Source organism: Ictalurus punctatus, chromosome 8, assembly GCF_001660625.3.
Source record: "Ictalurus punctatus breed USDA103 chromosome 8, Coco_2.0, whole genome shotgun sequence".
NCBI classification, from domain to species: Eukaryota; Metazoa; Chordata; class Actinopteri; order Siluriformes; family Ictaluridae; genus Ictalurus; species Ictalurus punctatus.
The window spans coordinates 29,516,403-29,537,033 of record NC_030423.2 but is presented as its reverse complement, the minus strand read 5'-3'; the positions used below and the strand labels follow the sequence as shown (position 1 = coordinate 29,537,033).

General features: G+C 39.9%; 1 protein-coding gene across 1 annotated transcript in view; it reads right to left on the bottom strand.

Moving 5' to 3' along the window:
* Positions 1 to 7,440: 7,440 nt before the first annotated feature.
* Positions 7,441 to 20,631, bottom strand: part of lingo2 (leucine rich repeat and Ig domain containing 2) — a 284,104-nt gene continuing 270,913 nt past the window's right edge. Inside the window, exon 5 of the mRNA XM_017473348.3 lies at positions 7,441 to 10,499. Within this exon, the coding sequence (XP_017328837.1) occupies positions 8,643 to 10,487 (1,845 nt within the window). The 5' untranslated portion in view covers positions 10,488 to 10,499 and the 3' untranslated portion in view covers positions 7,441 to 8,642. The remainder of the gene's footprint in view (positions 10,500 to 20,631) is intronic.

Below are 20,631 nucleotides of genomic sequence, written 5' to 3'. Positions count from 1 at the left end.
CACTTTATAGATCGAATATGTCTTGCTGCTAAAGGCCATAACTCCATCAGCTGACCGAAGTGTACACACTCACACCGGTGTTTTTATTCTCTGCATTATTCTTTCTTTTTCATTAATTTTGATTTTTATATAATATTCAGTGTTATGTGAAATTCAGTCGCCTTTTTTTTTGTCTTTTTTTTTTTTAGTTTGTTTTTTTTTGATTGGATCGTAGTTCATTTTTTTTCTTGCATTTTGCTTGCATTTTTTGCTAAAGTTGAGAAAGTTGAGTTTTTTTTTTTTTTTCAACATTAACCTGAACCATAGATCAGGTTAGAATAGAAACGAAGAATAGATGTTTGGTAAAGAAGAACTTATGTTTGGTTCATATTTAAAAGTAGTTGTATTTCGAATTGCATTTCATCTGAACAATTTAATCATGTAAAAAATGTATCGAATTCTTTTAGTTGACGTGTAATAACGGTATCTTTGGCACAAAACAGCAACTATACATCACTTCATGAAATAAATTCATTGTTATTCCATTTGTATTGATATTTATAGATTTTTAATTATGTAATCTTATTATTTATTTATTTCTTTCTATATGCTGTGTTTATGATTGATGACACTGATCTAAATTTATTCATATTTTTAGTTTGAATGTATTGATTTTCACATTGGATTATTCTTTTAATTACTCTGGCTGTCTTACGGATATGATGTACAGCTACAGTTCATCAAAATTCTGTCTTTTTTTTTTTTTTTGCAGAACATTCAGAGTATAATTAAAACTTGTCGTGATTGGAGGTAGATTTACAGTACATGCCTGAGTGGGCCAAAAAAAAAAAAAAACACATTAAAGAAGATGTAACCCATGAGCTTCCGGAAAGTGTGCGCCTGCTTTCTCTTTCGTTTAAACGCTAGTGCACTTCACACTCGAATTGAATTGTTTGTGGAGATGTTGGAGATGTGGAGAGCGGCGGCTGACAGGAGTGTGTGTGCGCTTAACAAGCCGCGATGCAATTTGTGTAGCTTGGTTTGAGCTCTCGGTGGAGCGCTTACGCCCTCTGCCACCGCCAAATAAAGACAGATGGAAGGAACATGGAGTAGTTTAAGTGCATAAGAAGAAACCTCCAATAAGCCGTCAAGAACAAGGACGAGGCCACACTCGGGCGGGCCCGGCTTGACAGAGTGAACTTTTCGAATTTTGTTAGTGATCTGATTGGATCCGATGCGCGCCAGCCGAGACGGAGCTCTCGCATGTTTCACAAGGAACTTCGTCCTTCGACTGAAACGAAATATCCAAAATCTGCATTGAAAGTCAAACAAATTTGACTTCAGCATCGCAGGGAACCTGGAGCATATCCCAGGGAGCATAGAGCACAAGGTGGAGGACACCCTGGACGGCATGCCAATACATCACAGAGTACAATCACACTTTGGACATGCTGATCAGCCTACCATGCATGTCTTTGGACTGGGGGAGAACATGCAAGCTCCGCACACACACGGCCACAGCAGGAATCGAACCCCTAACCCCGGAGGTGTGAGGCGAATGTCCTAACCACTAATCCTTCGTGCGCCTGACTTTGTTTTCGGTGCTTTTTCCTCGGTTACAACTGAGCAGCTCATCGGTCAATATCACATCTCACCAGACAGCCAGTATCTCAGGATCTAAATCACTTGCCTGATCATTAGATAAGAATGAAATACAATCTATGAAAAGACAATATCCTTGAAAGCACAAGGATTGAAGAGTCCAAGAGTGGTGTGTTAACACAGAGGAATGAATCATTCTTGCTGATAATCAGCTTGTTAGATTGTTAGAAGAGGATAGAAGTCTTTGAAGAAGGTTCTCTTGAAATTATTTTCCACGGTGACTTAGCGTTGTAAGGAATTTGCTTGAAAAATATTAAGCGACATTAGCGCACTCTGAGATAAAATCTGCCCTCTGAGTTCAATCTTTCTGACAAATTTGCACAGGAATGTAACTACCTCATATTAACTAATAAGTATATAATATTTACTCAATATCACCCCCTCTGGTAGGAAACTGCTATTGCAAGTGACTTACGAAAAAAAAAACAATACGGCAGTTTTGTTTTATTTTATATTGCGATTCGTGAACATTGTGTTGTGAATCGCTGATCCTGTGTCCGCTACATGAGATCAGAACACACTACGAAGCTGATAATAGCTAGCTAAAAAGCAAAGATTGTCGAAGGACTAAAGGCCTCAGCATACTTAAAGTGGTGATGACAAAACCATCCTTGTGATCGTAGAAGCTCACATACTCCCTTCACATACATACAATTAATGAGTAAAAATAAAAGAAGGAACAGATCTCTTCGAGCATTTGAGCCACGGATGCTTTGTGCCAAACCCCATCACACTGACATCCCTTCTTCCTTTCAAACTCAAGACCAAAAGGGAAAACGATGGTAAAGCAGCGGCTCTTCATCTGGACCGACGAAGAGCCAGCTTTCAACACTGCCGTGGAAAAAAGAGCACTTTTGTTGAAAAAAAAAAACAAAAACAACAACAAACCCTTTTCGATTATTGACTTCAGCTGTGAAAACTCCTCACAGTTGGAGGGAAACACATTACCATCGAATTATTTACACTTTAGAGGAAGAGATTTATTTTAGAGAGAGAAAGAGAACAAAAATACACTTTGATGAAGAAAAACATGGAGTCTCACTGAGGTGAAACATAACGAACAAAGATATGAAACCTCAAAGGTACAATAAAGATTTTATACTCACGTTGCTGAATCAAACATTGTGCATTTATTAATCTGGCAGATACTTTCATAAAAGGGACTTACAGATGAGGCAGAATCCCTTCCAAGCGTACAGCCAAGAGTCGAGGGTCTTGCTCGAGAGGAAATGAACTCACAACATTCTGGAACAGGACTTTTAGCATTAGCACTCAGCTAGCCCTTGGAAGCCTCTAGTACCATGTTTATTCTATTTCTTACCTTTGTGTCTTGTTACTTTCAGTGACCTTTTACATTGTTATCATGTTGTGTCTAGTACAATATTAACTCTAGAACCGTTTACATTGTTACCTTGTCACTCTAATACCATGTTACTTCTAGTACTATGTTACAGTACACCTAGTACCTTGTCACTTCCTTGTAACACTTCCAGAACTTTTTATCATCGGTACTTTTTTAATACCTGGTAAATGATTACATTGATGTCACGTTACTTTCAGTGCCATGCTAATTAAAGGGCTACGTTGACTTGTTAATTGTAGGATCGTATAAATTACGGTACTATGTACCTCGCTAGTCTAGCACTATGTTACTCTGTTACTTTTAACATCCATCCATCCATTTTTTTTATTGCTTAACTTACACAGGGTCCCAAGTGCACACGCACACACACACACACTCACACTACAGACAATTTAGAGATGCCAATCAGCCTACCGTGCATGTCTTTGGACCGGGGGAGGAACCCGGAGTACCCGGAGGAAACCCCCACAGCACGGGGAGAACATGTAAACTCTGCTACATAGGGTCGGAGGTGGGAATTCAACCCCTACCCCGGAGGTTCTAGCAGTTTCTGGTACCATTTATTTATTGGCCGCTACCTCTACCTACATCCCTTACTTTGTAACTTATTATGTTGTTTATTCTCACACCTCTACTATATTACTTTTTTACTTCTAGAACCATGTTCCCTTGACTCTCACTCCTTTGGTAACTTCTAGTACCGTATTTATTCTAGAACTTTCTATATCTTTTTATAGTGTTACTTCTATTCCCATGTTATTTCTCATACCACCTATTACCATGTCACATCGAGCACACTATGCCATGCATACCTTGTTATTTGTTACATCTAGTACCTTTAGTAAACTTTGTTATTTACAGTACCTTAGTTCTTCCACGTCTTAGAACCTTAGCTTTATAACAACAATTCCAAATGCAAATACAGAAGAGCATGCAGCTGGGGTTCAGATCCTCCTTGCAGAGCATTACTCGTCAAATAAATTAATAAATACAAGAAAAGCGTCTAAATGTTCTTTCTCAAATATTATTCACAGACGGTAGTTACGACTAACACACTCCTATGGGCTATTCCTCTAATGAATTATGCAGGCTAATGAGCAGCCTTCTGGCTGTACACACAGTCCAAAAACGGGAACGCAGTTTCGAATGACTTATGATGCAAGTGAGATTGTTACCATAGGAACTGGAAGATGTCGAATCCCTTACTGCACAAGCAATGCGGCATAAGCGGGGTTCACCGTTGTGTCTCTCTTTTTTTCCTGATTCTCCTTTTTCTTGTCTTTTTCCCCCTCGGTACTGTGTCTGTCTTGGTACGCTGCCCGAAGTGCATTACAAAATTTTTCTTAAAGCATAAAAAAGCTTTTATCTTTTATGATAACATTTTTAGGACACGGATATCAAACTAATGGAGATAACTGCCATGGTTCTCTTGTTTGTGTTATGTTCTGACCCAGACCAGCTCCAGGTTCTCCTGGTCCACACTACGTGATTAGTTCTTAGCACCTAAATGTGGGGATTATTCCTATGTTAGGTGCAGTACCTTGGTAGTTTCTACGATGTATTACCTTGGTCCCGTGCTAATTCTAGTCCTATGTTACTTTGTTACTTCTAGTATCGCTGCCTTATATTAACACATCGAAACGTATAGTATCTTGCTCATTGTAGTGGGATTTACCGTAGTATTACTGGTCGTAAGGCCGACCAAGGTACCTTGTTATTTTAAGAACCTTGTTACTTATTACCTGCCTATCATGTTACTTCTAATACCTTGATAATTTGTTACTTCTCACTGTCTTGAATTGTTACTTATAGTATCTTGCTAATTGTAAGTACAATTTACCACTCGACTAGTACATTGTTTATTAATATCTGGTTAATTTTAGTACCATCCATCCATCCATCTTCTATACCACTTATCCTTTTCAGGGTCACGGGGAACCTGGAGCCTATCCCAGGGAGCATCGGGCACAAGGCGGGTTACACCCTGGACCGGGTGCCAGTCCATCACAGGGCACACTCACATACACATTAATTGCAGTACCATTTACTACTATACTAGTACACTGTTTTCTGAGAACTTTTTATATAGGTACCTTGTTCCTTTTAGAATCTTGTAACTTACCTTGTAAATTACGCGGATATAAGGTTACTTCTAATAATAATAATAATAATAATAATAATAATAATAATAATAAATTCTAGTATGTCACCTTGTTAATTCTAGTGCTTTTTTGCTTCTACCACCATATTGAATTGTTACTTATAGTATCTTGTTAGTTGTAGTATCATTTCCCATGCTGCTAGTACACTGCTTCGTCTAGATCAGTTTACCTAGTTACCTTGTTACTTTTAGACTCGTGTACCTTATTACGTGGTTATCATGCTACTTCTAATACCAAATTCATTCGTGTTTTACCTCATTAATTCTGGTTCTTGGTTACTTCTACCACCATGCTGCCTTATTACTTGTAGTATACTGCTAGTTGTTGTACCATTTACCATGCTGCTAGCTCACTGCTTCTTCCAGAACTTTTTACTCTGGTATATATATATATATATATATATATAGTACCTTGTTACTTTTGGTACCTTGTTACTTACGACTACTAATAGTTTTACTTCTAATTCTATTTTAATTCTAGTACCTATTACCTTGTTATATCTAGTACATTGTTACTTGTTTACCTTGTTACCTTGGTAGCTTACAGTGCATTCCTTTTAGTAACTTGCAACGTACGACCATGCTATTGTGTTACTTCTCAAACCTGTTTAACCTAGTACCATGTTAGTTCAAGTACCAGTTACATTGATATTTCTACTACTGGTACTTCTAGTATTGTACTAACTGTAGTACTGTTTAACCTGTAACTTAGTAGCATATTTGTACCCTATTAATTCCAGAACTTTGAACCTCTGTACCTTATTTGTACTGGTTACCTTGTTATCATTTTACTTCTAGTATTGTGTTCCTTGTAGCACTATCTACCTTGTGACTTCTAGTACCATATGTTATGTTATAATCAGCATAATGTTGCCTTGTTACTTCTAGCACTTTTTAGTTTAGCACCTTGTCACTTCTCACACATTTGTACCTCAAGTACATAGTTACGCTACGTCGTAGGTTTACTTGTTTTTACGGTGTTATTAGCAGTAGCTTGTTAACATAACAATTTACACTGATAATTATAGTGTTGTTTATTTTGTTTCCTTGTTACTTCTTGTACCTTGTTGTGTAACCTTTTTTATTTTAGAAAAGCTAGAATATATATATATATATATATATATATATATATATATATATATATATATATATATATATATATATATATATATATATACACACTCTGGCTCCAGTGAAATACAGTGACACAGAGGAAATACTCATATAACAATATACCACATACACTTTGTGATTTCTTTGAAAGTGTGTGTGTGTATGCGTGTGTGTGAGATGGGAATTGTTTGTGACAATATTCCCTTGGTATGAAAGTTAAAAATGGCCGTCGCTGACCCAGTAAGCTCATCAGTTCCTTTGGTCTCCGTGAGCAGAAGAGAGCTTTACCTTACTGATATCTCATGGGGCCACACACATCAACTCCCCACTGGATAAATCCTGCCTTGTGTTACTGTATTAGTGTGGGTGTGTGTGTTATGTGTGTGTGTTATGTGTGTGTGTGTGTGTGTGTGTGTGTTCATTCCAATGCTTGGCCTGAGAGACCCTCACGTTTTCTATCTGTCTTTTTAACATTTGGATATTGACATATTTTAAGAAGAAGCTCTTATGCATTTTTATAGATTCCCGTGCAACTGTAGCATCGATAAGACTTGGCAAATGTTCTTGGATGCTGTATTTGTGGTGTCTCTGATATCCAACCTGCTCATTTCACTGATGTCAGAAGGTTAACAGCTTTTCATAAGATCCTTCTTCCGATAACGGCCACTTCCCGAAGAGTGCTGCCTGAAATACAATGCCTTTGGAGATTTTTTTTTTTTTTTCTGATTTCAGCAGGTTGAGATCACGGTCAAGGCAAACTGCAGACAGTTTAAAGATTTTTCTCCTACTTTTTTTTTTTAGTTTCTGTTCGCGTTTTCCACGGAGACTAGCTGGCTATTTTGAGTCTTAGTTTAATTAAATGAGTCTAGAACTAACCTGATTAGCCTCTTGTTGATTTTAACAAGATATTACTGTCTTACTGAGCTACAGCTATACTTTGAACAAAACTTTAACGAGATTCTTGGTATATAATTTAAGGTTAAAAAATAAAAACACATAAAGAATTACAGCATGATCATCGCATATGTCTTATTTGAATTCGGACATCTGGACTTTCCCCCCTTTTGTATATATGTATAATCATAATTCTTCAAAAGTTCTTCAGTGTCTATTTAAGCACAATATTGATGAATAAAATAGACGTATTAATGAAACCTCAAAATACAAATCAATATTCTTTATTCCACATACATGTATTTTTTCTTCTTAGTTTTTTTTTTCTTTTCTTTTCTTTGAACTCTTTACAATCTAAATGATTCAACAACAAAATGAGAAACTACCACGACAAAGCCCAAATTTTGTTAATTGTGGACGAAAATAATGATTAAAAATAAAAGAAAGAAAAAAAAAGGAATTCAGATGATTACACTGTGGATGAGGACACGGACTTTGTCATCGGGTTAGCGTAAAAGAAGAGTAAAAGAAAGACAAAATTAGGACAGAAAACCAAGTCCATGTACAAACGTAAACAAGATGTAGATTAAAAAGTCATTACACTGAGTCGGCAGTTTTTTTAGTTTCTAGATATCTAATGAACACTCAACTCAGTGTGTGTATATACGGTGTTTATACACTGAGGTGAGAATTTATTAGATACACCAATGCAGCCACTAATAAAATGGCAACTCACTGTATGTTTTTTTCAATTACTTTTAAATATCCACTTATTCACCTTGTATTATGCAGTTTGAATTCAATGGGCTTTTTTCTTTGAATAATGTCTTTGATATATTTTTAACATTTTTCAATATTATAAACAAATATAGTATTACTGTATAATTTGGGTTTAGATCAACAGCACACACATTCTTCGGGTTAACGTTTGAAAGCCTCCCAAGCCCTTTGTCCTCGGTTCACGAACAGTTTCAAGAGTGGGCCATGGGTAATCCGACAGCAAGAGGAATGGCAGAACTGGCTGACCTTGCATCTTGTGAATATTGCAAATAATAGAAAGTGACTTACATGTTAACATACACATACATAATTAAGTATTACGTACATATATGCGGTGCGGTGGAGAAGGGAAACAGTTTTATGGTTCGTCGGGCTGTAGAAGTGAGAAGGCCAAATTTTGCGAGCCAACAAATAAGGGTAATACTTGAATTTTACAAATCTGTCCTATACACAATTTTTCTTTTTTTTTTTTTAAAAAGTGTCTTTGAATGCATCCTCTTACTAAGAGGGATTCATAGAAATTGAAAATAGTTCATTATTGACACATACTTTCACATATTTTCCTCCTGTTAGAGTTCAGGAAAACATCCGCATGGGTGTTGTGTCGAGGGCACGTGTATATCCTGACATGGCCGGTCCCATCAATGGGTCTGTGTGCATAAATTCCCACTGGTATCACATTAAATCCACTTAAATCATTTTCATGTTAAAGCGTCGAGGGCCAGAGGTCTGTTCTGCTTCCTCAGGCGAGGCCCCGTTGGACTTGGAGCGTGGCACATACTCTATATCAATGTTGTTTTTGTGCTTTCCTTTGCCCCGACTCCATACAAACAGGAGCAGAAAACAGAACAGGACGACTCCAAGGAATGTGAAACAACCCATGGCTGTAGAAACAAGGATGGTCTTTAGGTCCAGGCCAAAGGTTGTGTTGGGGGTATTGGTGCTGTTGGCAGTAGTACTGTTAGGATCTATGTAGTACTGGGTCCTATTAGCATAGAGTGAGCCCAGACTCTTGACGGCCAAGGACACCATGAGCGTGTCATTTCCAGCTGTGTTAGAGGCCACGCATACATACACGCCACCATCTTGAAGCTCCACTGCCTTGATATAGAGTGAGCCATTGTTGTGCACCATTACTCTTCCATGACTCCTGTTGGTCAGATGTCTTCTGCGTGGTGTGACCCAGGAAATGGTGGGTCGAGGAGTCCCCTCGGCACTGCAGTGTAGCTGGGCAGGCTGCCCTTCCTCTACCGACACCAGCTGTGTCCGGTTCTCTCGGATCTTGGGCTTGGTGCAGGTCATGTAGTAGGACAGGGTTTCCTTGACCTCCTTGAAAGGGCGCCCGCGGATTCCCTCAGGAGTACTGCATTCAGGTTGCTCTTCTCCAAATGAGACTGAGTGCTGCTTCTGAAGCAGCCACATGAGCCGGCAGTCACACACAAGAGGATTGTCATTAATGAGCAACACTTCCAGAGACTGTGGAGCATGGAAAACACCTTTCTCCAAAGTGTCCAGCCTGTTATGGGACACGTCAAGAAGTCTGAGCCAACGTAGACCCTGGAATGCATAGGGCTCCACAGACACCAGCTGGGCTGCTGCTAATCTCAACTCACGGAGACGCACCAGGTCCTGCAGAAGACCTCCTTCCACAGTGCGGATGTGGCTGTGGGACAGGTTCAGGTGCGTGAGGTAAGGCATGTGGCGCAGGGCTTGGTACGGGAATGTGGACAGATTGGTGTTAGTGACAGAAAGTGTGGTGAGGTTGAGGCCATGCAAAGTGTTGGCTGGGAAAACGTCCAGTGAAGGCCAGTTGTCAATCTCCAGGTGGCGCAGGCGGAATAGTTTCTTGAAGGAGTAAGGTTGGAGGCTGCTGATGCTGAGGTAGCGCATATGCAAGCTCACCAAGTTGTGAAGGTGGGACAGGGCATCCGTTGGCACCATGGTCAGATTACAGCGCTCCAGTGTTAGACTCTCCAGTGAAATCAGGCCATTGAACGCTCGGTGTGAGATATACACCAGCTCATTGTCCCCTACGTCTAATGACTTGAGATTATGCAAATCCTGGAACATGTAATCGACCAGGATGACGATCTTATTGTCACTAATGTCGAGCGTGGTGAGGTTTGAAAGCCCGGTGAATACTCCCAGTGACAGGAGCTTGATGCGGTTGCTCTTCAAACTGAGCGAGTGCAAACTAGAGAGTAAGTTGAAAGCGCCTGGTTCTACATAGGCAATGATATTGCCACTCAGATCCAGCTCTTCAATGTGTGGGTAGACAGAGAAGTCATCTGGATTGATGGCCTGGATGCGGTTCTTGCTCAGGTCCAGGATACGTGTTTCAATGGGAATGCCGTCTGGTATAGTCGGGTAACGTTTCCTATGGCAGATGACGGAGCGACTTTGGGCAGAGCACTCACAGCGGGAAGGGCAGGCAAGGGCAGAGCCTAAGAAGATGGCCACCAGGGCCAGTCCCAGCAGTGGCTGCCAGCAAGATATAGCTGTGTGCAACATGACTCGACTCAGGCAGTCCACCATTCTGTCACGGCTCTACAGAAGGAGACAGAGAAGAGAAATAACCAAATTTAGTGCACAGAAAATGTAATAATGCACACCAGATAAAGTAGAACATCAGGATTTTCTGCTAGCCATCATGAAGCATTCTTTTAAAACATGCTACATATCTTTGAGCTAAACTGCTGGCTGCTAAAACAAAGAAAACGGTTATCTCTCTTACATAAAGACCCTGTTGGCACAGCTCCAGATGCATGCTCATACAATGAAATTTAAGCAACTTGTATATTCCACAAAGGACCGAGTTCATGTCAGACACACACAAACACAAATGACAGCCTCAGATCTTGCCCATGGGGTCACTCTGTGTGCACATTTTGATTCATGCTTCTGCATGAATTCACAGCCATGGGTTTTATTCTCAGTCTGCTCCGAATACATGAAGATGGAAATTAGTGCACTCATGCATCAGCATGACTAGATCTGATTCCTTCACCTAATAGAAAGATGCTTACGTAATATTCCTGTAATATCACTCTCCTTGAATCACAGCAGGACATCAGGTCTTTGGACACTCAAACTTTCCCCTGTCAAGTGAACACTACAGAATCGCTGGACTGTTCATACCACACAATGCTATCACTTGCGATGTGTTGTTTTGTGGACGTAGGTTGGCGTGTACACTAAATGAACGATCGCAGACAAGGATCACAGATCGCACAAGCTTTCACCATGGAGAGATCCCTGATGAATCCTGCATTCCCATGAAAATAAACATGAGAGCTGTCTATTTTGTACAGAAAAAAGGGATATAAGAAAAAAAAATGTACAAGAGGGATCAGTCGGGGAGATGTGGGCAGCAAAGTTCTTCTGTTCTACAAAGAGAACTCGGGGTATAGTGTGTATCACCAGAGATCATGTAGTGTTTGCGTTTATTTTTGCTCTTCCTAACAGTGATTTGGTTTTGACATGCGGAGTAGCATCTTGTAGTCATTCACAGTATTTAGTAATTCGGTAATTCTTGTAGGAAACCATGGCTTGAGTCACGTGGAGTGCTTTTGGCACAAGAGTAACTAAGGATGATATAAGTTGGAAGAGCTTGTAAGGCAACAATAACTTGATGAAAATAACTCCAGTCTCATGGCTGTACCTTTAATAAAGCTGTATTAAAATCTTATAACTTGGAGCTATTTCTAAATTGAATGCAATTCAGTCTGTTGCTTTGGAGTCGTACAAATATCTCGGAAGGGTTAGGGCTGTATTCACTGACGAAATATTTTCGTATCCCGAAAAAAGCTCAGCGTGTGGTGCTGTTATAATACAATAATCATCGACAGGGTGGTGTGCTGAAGCAGTGTTATTGTTACTATAGCAGTGATGGCTTGATGGTTAAGGCTCTGGGTTACTGGTCCAAAGGTCGAGGGTTCAAGCCCCTGCAGTGCCAGGCTCTGGGTTACTGGTTAGACGTTCGAGGGTTCAAGCTGCCACTGTTGGGGCCTTGAGCAAGGCCCTTAACCCTTTCTGCTCCAGGGGGCGCTGTATCATGGCCTTTTATTCAGAATGACACATCATACATTTTTTTTACTACAATTATAAATTGCAAATTATTTATTTTTTCACGTTCCCAAGTCCTTTCCCGGGTCTGACTACTGATTTCGAGTCCCTTATCTTGCATAATGTGCATAATGGAACTGTTAATGTTATATCCAGCGATTTTAGGCAGCTAAATCTAGCTGAAACTTCAAAACAACCCCTCATTACAGCAGAATGTGTGTCTCCAAATCCACCTGAAGGCTCGTGCGAGAGGCAGAGCTTTCTAAACCGACAGGTAACATGACTGACAGACAGGTCGGGTGGTTAGATGTTCGATGTACTGTAGCCTGGTGCCTCACATCATCTTTTTTTTCCCTTCCACAGACACCAGAGATTCTACTCCGAGCAGATATTCTATCCAAGCTCACATTGGAACACGAGGAAAACTTACTAAAAAGTGTGATATCAGCGTACCTTTGAAATTCTCGCAAAATGAAGACAAATATTCCGTAATTCAATTCTAAAATTTCAAGAAAAACCGTGGGTTCAATCAGCAGAATGAGGATAAAGGAGCTTCATATTCCTAAGGCTAAACACACACACACACACACACACACGGTTATGAACAGCATCGGATATTTCACCAAGCCTAATTTTCATCATGCTGCAGAATAAAACTTGATCTGTCAGAATACAGAAGAATGAAAGCACCAGACGTTCTGCAGCGACTAAATTCGTTCGACCGGGATTTATTTCGACTCTTGTGTAGTTAAAATAGAACGTAAGTCGATCTGTCAACGCTTCGTTCGTTAGGTTTCCTACTGGAGCTACAAGGCTAATTTAGCATGGTGCATTAAATCTGCATGGGTAAATTATAACGCACGGCAAGGCGCTAGGTTTAATTTTACAAAGAAAAATGTGTGACTAGGCTGCTGAGGCAACGGCTGCTATTACAGAAGAGGCATAAGACGTCCCATAACATTACGTATAGCTACACACAGATAAAAATGGTCATTATTTTAAATCAATAGAAAAATCTTAATTGTGGACAGATTGCTGTGGTGACTTTGTTTCAGTACACAGTGATTAGTGTCAGTGATTAGTTTCCTGTAACAGCGTGGCATTTTGCTTCTCCTCACCGAGCACTGTTTTGACACAGCCGTAATGACGTGAATAAATAAAGCCAGTTTTCCATCAAGTTTCATATGAAATTCATTATTATTTTATAAAAAAAAAATAAAAAATCAACTGCTAAGTACACACGCACACACACAGACACAAGCACACACACAAACACACACGCAGCCTCAACAACTCATCTTGTGTCGCATACTTCTCTACATTTATCCAAGCAGTGAAAAAAGCAAAAAGCATATACTTTAATTATGACTTTCAAAGTAGTCCCATTAGAGTTTTGTTTATTAGAATGGCTTCTGAGGACCTTTACAGTCGATTGGTTCTCTCAGGTGACCAATCTGGAAAAAAAAAAAAAAAAAAAAAAAAAAAAAACTGTGGGCGGGGTCATAGCAATTTTTAATGCGCTGGAGGCAAATGTCACTAATGCAGTGCTTAATAGCCATTTCGATAAATAATACTTCATTCTTATAGGATGAGACGTGTCATTTTTCTCCCATGTAAACACTAAATCTTGGACTTTAAAATTCTGCATCAATAATAAAGAAGTCTGTTAAGTTCTGGTCTGTAAAGTAAGGTCCATTAAGGAACTTTCAACATGGTAAATTAGCTTGTTAAGATTTGTAATGTAGCTTGTTAAATTAGCTAGCTAGTTAAGTTTTGTAAATTAGCTTGTAAAATTAGCTAGCTAGGCAAGTTTTGTAAATTAGAGTGAAAATTTAGTGAGCTCGTTAAGTTTTGTAATCTAGCTTGTTAAATTAGCTAGCTAGTTAAGTTTTGTAAATTACCTTGTAAAATTAGCTAGCAAGTTAAGTTTAATAAATTAGCCTGTAAAATTAACAAGCTCGTTAAGTTTTGTAATCTAGCTTGTTAAATTAGCTAGCTAGTTAAGTTTTGTAAATTAGCTTGTAAAATTAGCTAGCAAGTTAAGTTTAATAAATTAGCCTGTAAAATTAACAAGCTCGTTAAGTTTTGTAATCTAGCTTGTTAAATTAGCTAGCTAGTTAAGTTTGATAAGCTTGTAAAATTACTGTAAAGCTTGTAGAAGTGTATAGCTTGAAAAAGTGACTTAGCATTCATTCCAAAAAGTTCATTAACATTAGCTAACCAGCAAGCCAAATGCTAGTTTTGTCTGATTTAGCAGAACATTTTCCTGACGACTGACTGCTTAGCGGGCGAGCCAATCATGCAAAATTGGAGAAAATCAGAGAGGCTGGTGAGGGAATGACTGTTTATAGCTGCTATAATGTAAATGAGAACAGGGACTAACTTGTTTGTTGGATGTTCCATGACATTAAGCGGATAACAAATATATATATTATGGCACATCACTCTTAATGTCATTCAAAACGAACTGTAATTGTTATATGAAAATATCTCTGGGGTGGTGCAGTGACTCCGCTTCAGCATACCGTCCCATTACTGTTTATTTTCCTAAAACAGCATGACACCGAGTGTTTTATTCTTTACATCATCGCAAAGTCAAATCGTGTTTATAATTAGCACTTGACATGTGAACGCTCGATGAAGGTCAATGTTGTTTTAATAGTTTTTATTTGTATTCTTTAGAATGTATTGATATTCATATATACAGTGTAGAGTGTGGAAGGAGAAGCCTTTGGTCTGTAGATATAAAATGATAATGTGTAATAATGCACAATCCGAGTTATTGACTCAGACACACTCACAGCTTCACTCCAGTCTATAAATGTTTATCACTGTACTCCATTTAACAGTGCACGCCCCTTACTGATGAATTAAAAGAGAAAATAAACACAAGGCAATAAAACAGCGATATAAGAGTTAGCTCTTTTATTTTACTGTACTGTATTTCACAGATGAGTTGTGCACTTTAGTCTGGAGGGTCACATGCTTTTTTTTTTTCTTTCCCTTGGACTTAAAGTGAGGAGAAAATGCACATCACAGAAATTTCACGATTGAGGAGGTTTCATGATTGTCTTGCCACACTAGTGATGTTAGTGAGAGTGAGGTCATCTGGGTTCAACGAAGTCCATGCAGTAATATGCAGTAATCAGCAGTAAAGCTTAAAAAAAACTTGTTCTTTTCTCATGAAGCGCCATGCTGAGTCACATGATCACATGAGTCACTAAAGTCAATCATAAATAAAGCACAAGTTCCTTTATATACACAATAATGGGCCATTTTATTAGGTATATATTATATATAGGTGACGCTGTAAGTGTACAGTTATTGACTGTTTCTCATTTATTATTAAAACACAATTTAACACACAGTTCCTCTAACGCATGGTTCCTCTAACACAGTTCCTCTAACACACGGTTCCTCTAACACATGGTTCCTCAAACACACGGTTACTCCAATGCTTGATTCCTTTAACCTTCAGTTTCTTTAACACTTGGTTCCACCAATACATGGTGTTTTCAGCACATTTCCTCCAACCTACAGTTTCTGTAACACATAATTTCTCCAATACACAGCTCCCTGAACACACAATTTCTCTAACAAATGGATCCTCGAACGCACTGTTCCAACAAGATGTTTCCTCCAACACATAGTTCCTCCAACGCACAGTTCCTCTAACACACAGTTCCTCTAACACACAGTTCCTCTAAGACACAGTTCTTCCAACACAGTTCCCCCAACACACGGTTCATCCAACACACAGTTCCTCTAAGACACAGTTCTTCCAACACACAGTTCCTCTAAGACACAGTTCTTCCAACACACAGTTCCTCTAAGACACAGTTCTTCCAACACAGTTCCTCTAAGACACGGTTCTTCCAGCACACAGTTCCTCTAAGACACAGTTCTTCCAACACAGTTCCCCCAACACACGGTTCATCCAATACACAGTTCCTCTAAGACACAGTTCTTCCAGCACACAGTTCCTCTAAGACACGGTTCTTCTAACACAGTTCCTCTAAAACCCAGTTCGCCCAACACACCTTTCCTCTAACACTACGTTCTTCCAACACATGCCTCCTCATTGTATTGACACAGCTCCTGTTTATCTATCCATGGAAAGGGACCAGCCTAAATCATTAAAGGTTCTTTGGTTGTCCCTTTGGTGGAACCAATTAACATTCTGTGTAGAGTCGATTCAGAGTCAAATTGCTTTCTTGATAGAGTTCAAGTGGAAGCGGAGGCCACGCACTCTTGGAGTAGTGTGATTGCTGTGTGCCGACGGAACCATACTGAGTGGGAGAACACAGCATGTGGTGCGACATCAATGACGGCTTATTGGTTAAAAGTGATCAGAAGGTTGTAAACTCAAATCCCATCATCGCCTCCCTGCAAGTTAGTCTCATAACCTTCATCTGATTTAGATAAAAGCTTCAGCAAAATACAGTTACAATCAAAATGACACCCCCTCCCCCCCCCCCAGGGCAAATCAGGTTTATTGTCAAAATGTACAGACTTTCAGCTGTTTGCAACAAACAAATCAAACAAAAGCGAGTAAAACACAACGAATGCTTCAAGTGGTTTCCCCAAATTCAACTGAAAATGCAACTTATGATGATTTCTCCAGTCTCAAAATTATTCAACTTCCTGAATAGATATAGACTCCCTCACAACAGCACAGATATGCAGAACAGGTGTTGTCTCAAACACACCTGATGAATTAATAAAGGGCTTCATTAGTTGCACCAGGTGTACTTGATCTGGAACACATGAAATACCTGAACTGGCTAGAATATATGAAATTCCTGGATGGGGCAGAAAAAGGAAGCTATTGACGGCTCCAAGCAGATTTGTGAGAAGGCAGGATGTGAAAAACCCTCGAGTGACTGTAAAAGACCTGCAGCGAGACTTGGTGTAACAGGCTCTGAGGTTTCAGTGAGCACAGTAAGGCGTGTACTAAACACAGAAGGTTTCCGTGCCAGAACTCCGAGACGTTCACCGCTACTGACCCAAAAGCACAAGAAAAGTCTCTCAAAATCATATAAATAATCCACAGAAGTTTTGAGATTCTGTTCTGTGGAATAAAGAACTCTGTCCACAGTCGAGCATGGTGGGGACTCTGTGATGCTCTGCGGCTGCTGTGCATCCTCTGGCACTGGAAACCTGCAGCGTGCGGAAGGAGAGATGGATTCGGTGAAGTATCAGGAAATCCTAGGAGAAAACATCATGCCGTCTGTGAGGAAGCTGAAGCTTGGGCGTCATCGGACCTTCCAACAGGACAATGATCCCAAGCACACCTCAAATTTCACCAAGGCTTGATTGCAGAAGAAGTCCTGGAAGATTCTACACGGCCATCACAGTCACCTGACCTGAGACCCATAGAAAATCTCTGGTGGGGTTTGAAGGCGGCGGTTGCAGCACGCAAACCCGAGAATATTACTGACCTGGAGGACATTGCTCATGAGGAACGGGAGAAGGTTCCTCAGGAACGCTGCAGAGGATCTGCATCTCGTTTGCAGCAGGTCATAACAGCAAAAGGAGCTCCACTAAGTACTAAAGATGCTCGCCATGAAGGGGGTGAATAATTTTGAGACTGGAGAAGTCATTATAAGTTGCATTTTCAGTTGAATTTGGGGAAACCGATTGAAGCATTCGTTGTGTCGAACTACTTCAATGGCTTTTGTTTGATGTGTTCATCGCAAACAGCTGAAAGTCTGTACATTTCGACAATAAACCTGATTTGCAATGGGGGGGGGTGAATAATTTTAATTGCAACTGTATTTCAGTCAGTTATAATTCCATAATTTTGTGTCCTTGCTCTTGAACACAAACACACAGATGGTTCAAAGCAAATTTTTTTCCCCTCATAGTGCTGGACCTTGTTTCACCTTTAACTGTGAATACGGTTATTCAGAGCACTGTGGTTAAGGGACTGTAGTTGCCTGGATACGAGCGTGGCCGTGTATTTCGCGAGTGTATTGATTGTAGCCATCTGTGAGAGGTTTTAGCGTGGAGCGCTTTGGATGCTCATCAAATTCCTTTTTAGAACACATGAAAAAAAAGTACAGAATATTTTATTTATTTAAGAAAGGTGAATAAGACAACCTCATTTTCATCCCTGACCCCGTTCCCCGATCCTCCTTCCACCAAGGCTGGTACATGATAACCTTGGAAAATGTACAATTTTTATATTCTACAAATTAAATTGAGAGAAAATAAGACGATGCTGCCTGAAATGGAGTGCAGAACCTGACCTTCATCAATGCTCATAAATGTCAAGCGTTCCTATCTTCCCGAGCTGATTGTTTACTTCTTTATTGCTCACATTCATGTGCTGTCAACCGACCAAAATGCCACACAACTATCTAAACACTTCTAAAACTCTCGACGCAAGCTAGGCTTATCCGTCAGACGCCCGGGACGTCGTAGAGCTCCTGCCCCAACCGGCTTCTACGCTTTGTGGGTTAAAATAGAGCTTAGCACTGTTCCCGAACCTCTCTGCCATTTTCGCTCAGCCGGTGTTGGGCTTTAGATAACGAACGCAGCCCCTGTGCAATCAAACAACAAAAGCTGTTCTGTGAAATCGGAGAAACCCGTATCTCCACACCAAGGTTCTCTGGTTTTGTTTGATGTGACTCTGCAGCACTCTGCACTTCATCTGGACAGTGTTACACTCCTGGATGTGTTTTGTTTACTCTGCAATTAAGACAATTCACTTTGAGAGCAACTCAGCAATCCAGCCATGACCGGATGGAATAAAATCATGCTAATGAGATGGGATTAATCATCTGGAAATAAAACAGACCAGAGCACAGAGCTCAGTCAATGGTCACTCATTGAACATCAGCAGCACGGCCTCGAGATCCAAGCTGTGGCCGTTCAGCAACTAAAACTGAAATCATAATCACTAAAACACTAAATGTAATAAAAATCAATTGCGTGTACGCATATGGAAGTTTACACTTCTGGATTTAGCATCCCACTAACCGAGCAGTAAATGAATAGCCGAATAAAAGGTCTCGGTCAGTCATGAAACTCATAATACCAGAGCTATCGTCTACGACATAAAAAGAAATGAGGCAGATTTGATGTGTGTAAAGGTGCAGCGGATTGAAGAGGCCGATAAGCAAAGGAAGGCGTAGTAAATAGGTTTATCGTTGTGTTACAGTGTTTGTAGCATGGGCGAAAAGGTAATAATAAACACCTATCTGAGTGGACACATGGACTATAAACTGGAACAGACTCTGTTTTTATCCCCAAATGACAGAATAAACTCCTTATCCCTGAATGTCGAGGGTGTATAAGTGGTAGATCAGTGGTGGAGATGCTGGACTACTGATCAGAAAGTCATGAGCTCAAATCCCAGCACTGCCAAGCTACCACTGCTGGCCCCTTGAGTGAGGCCCTTAACCGCTCAGTCGTATAAATGAAATAAATGTAAGTCGCACCGGATGAGGTATGTAGCCTTATGAACCCTCCCGTTACCTAAATCATTCAAACTACAAAGCCTGTCGTCATGATGTCCGAACGTAATTCTGCCTATCTTTATTCAATTTTATGTCCGAATCTATGTCAACTGATTCAGGTGTAACGGTCTATGTAGGTCCATGCCACTTCATAAACCCTTCCAGAGTCTGTTTATGAAGATGTCATGTAGTCTTATGAACTCTATTGTCATTAGGTAATGTGTTACACAACTTTATGCCAATTAAAATCTGCCACTTGACATAAATGTTGCTGTTGATATACTGTAGGTTTATGTCACTTGTCCAGAAGGGTTTATGTGGCCTTATGAACCCTGCCATTAGGTGAAGTGCGACAGTACGGATGAATACATCGTACAATATTTAACCGCTAGTTTATTTTAAAATCGATGGAAGTGTAAACAACGTCAACGGGAATGAAACTAAACGAAACGTGAACTAAAACCGTCACGTCGAGTGAAAAACCGCTGCAGAGTTCTCACGTCTTTATTACACAGCTGTCCTTTTAGTGCCCATTTCCTGCCTCTGTAGGTGCCATTAATGAGCCTTTATCACAGCTGTATGGTTTGTAATCTCCAGAACATTTGTACTTTGAGCACTTTGTGGCGTCAGAAGCCACATAAAAGCTCCTCGCACCTGTCAGATCAGGTAAAGACGTCTTTATTCAGCAGGCAAAGTAAGCTATCTCTGCTTTCTCATCAGCATAATTACGAGGGAAAATTATTAAATCATCACTTTATTTTAATGAGCCTCATATCGTCTAATGGCGCCACCCCAAAGGAAAGATGTAATTAACTGGCAGGTTAAAGCAGTGAAGGAGTGCGCCATTAACCTGCAGTGTTTTCAGCGACGGTGTGTTTTTAATCCAGTCGTAATGAGAAGTCAGGCTCGAATGATTTCACGGCTTATCGCTTATGAAGGAGCAGCTGCAGATGAAGGTTTAAGTTCGCTAATTGTAGCACGGTTCCTCTTTTGTTTTCTTATTGTACGGGTTCGAGGGCTAAGTACTTAATAAGGCAAGGTGTAGTGAGTTTAAATATAAATGTACAGCGTGTGCAAAACGCTTATTCATCATGCTGTGCTTATCACAAAAGACTTTGTTGGGATTTTTAAAATAATATTATAATGTAAAA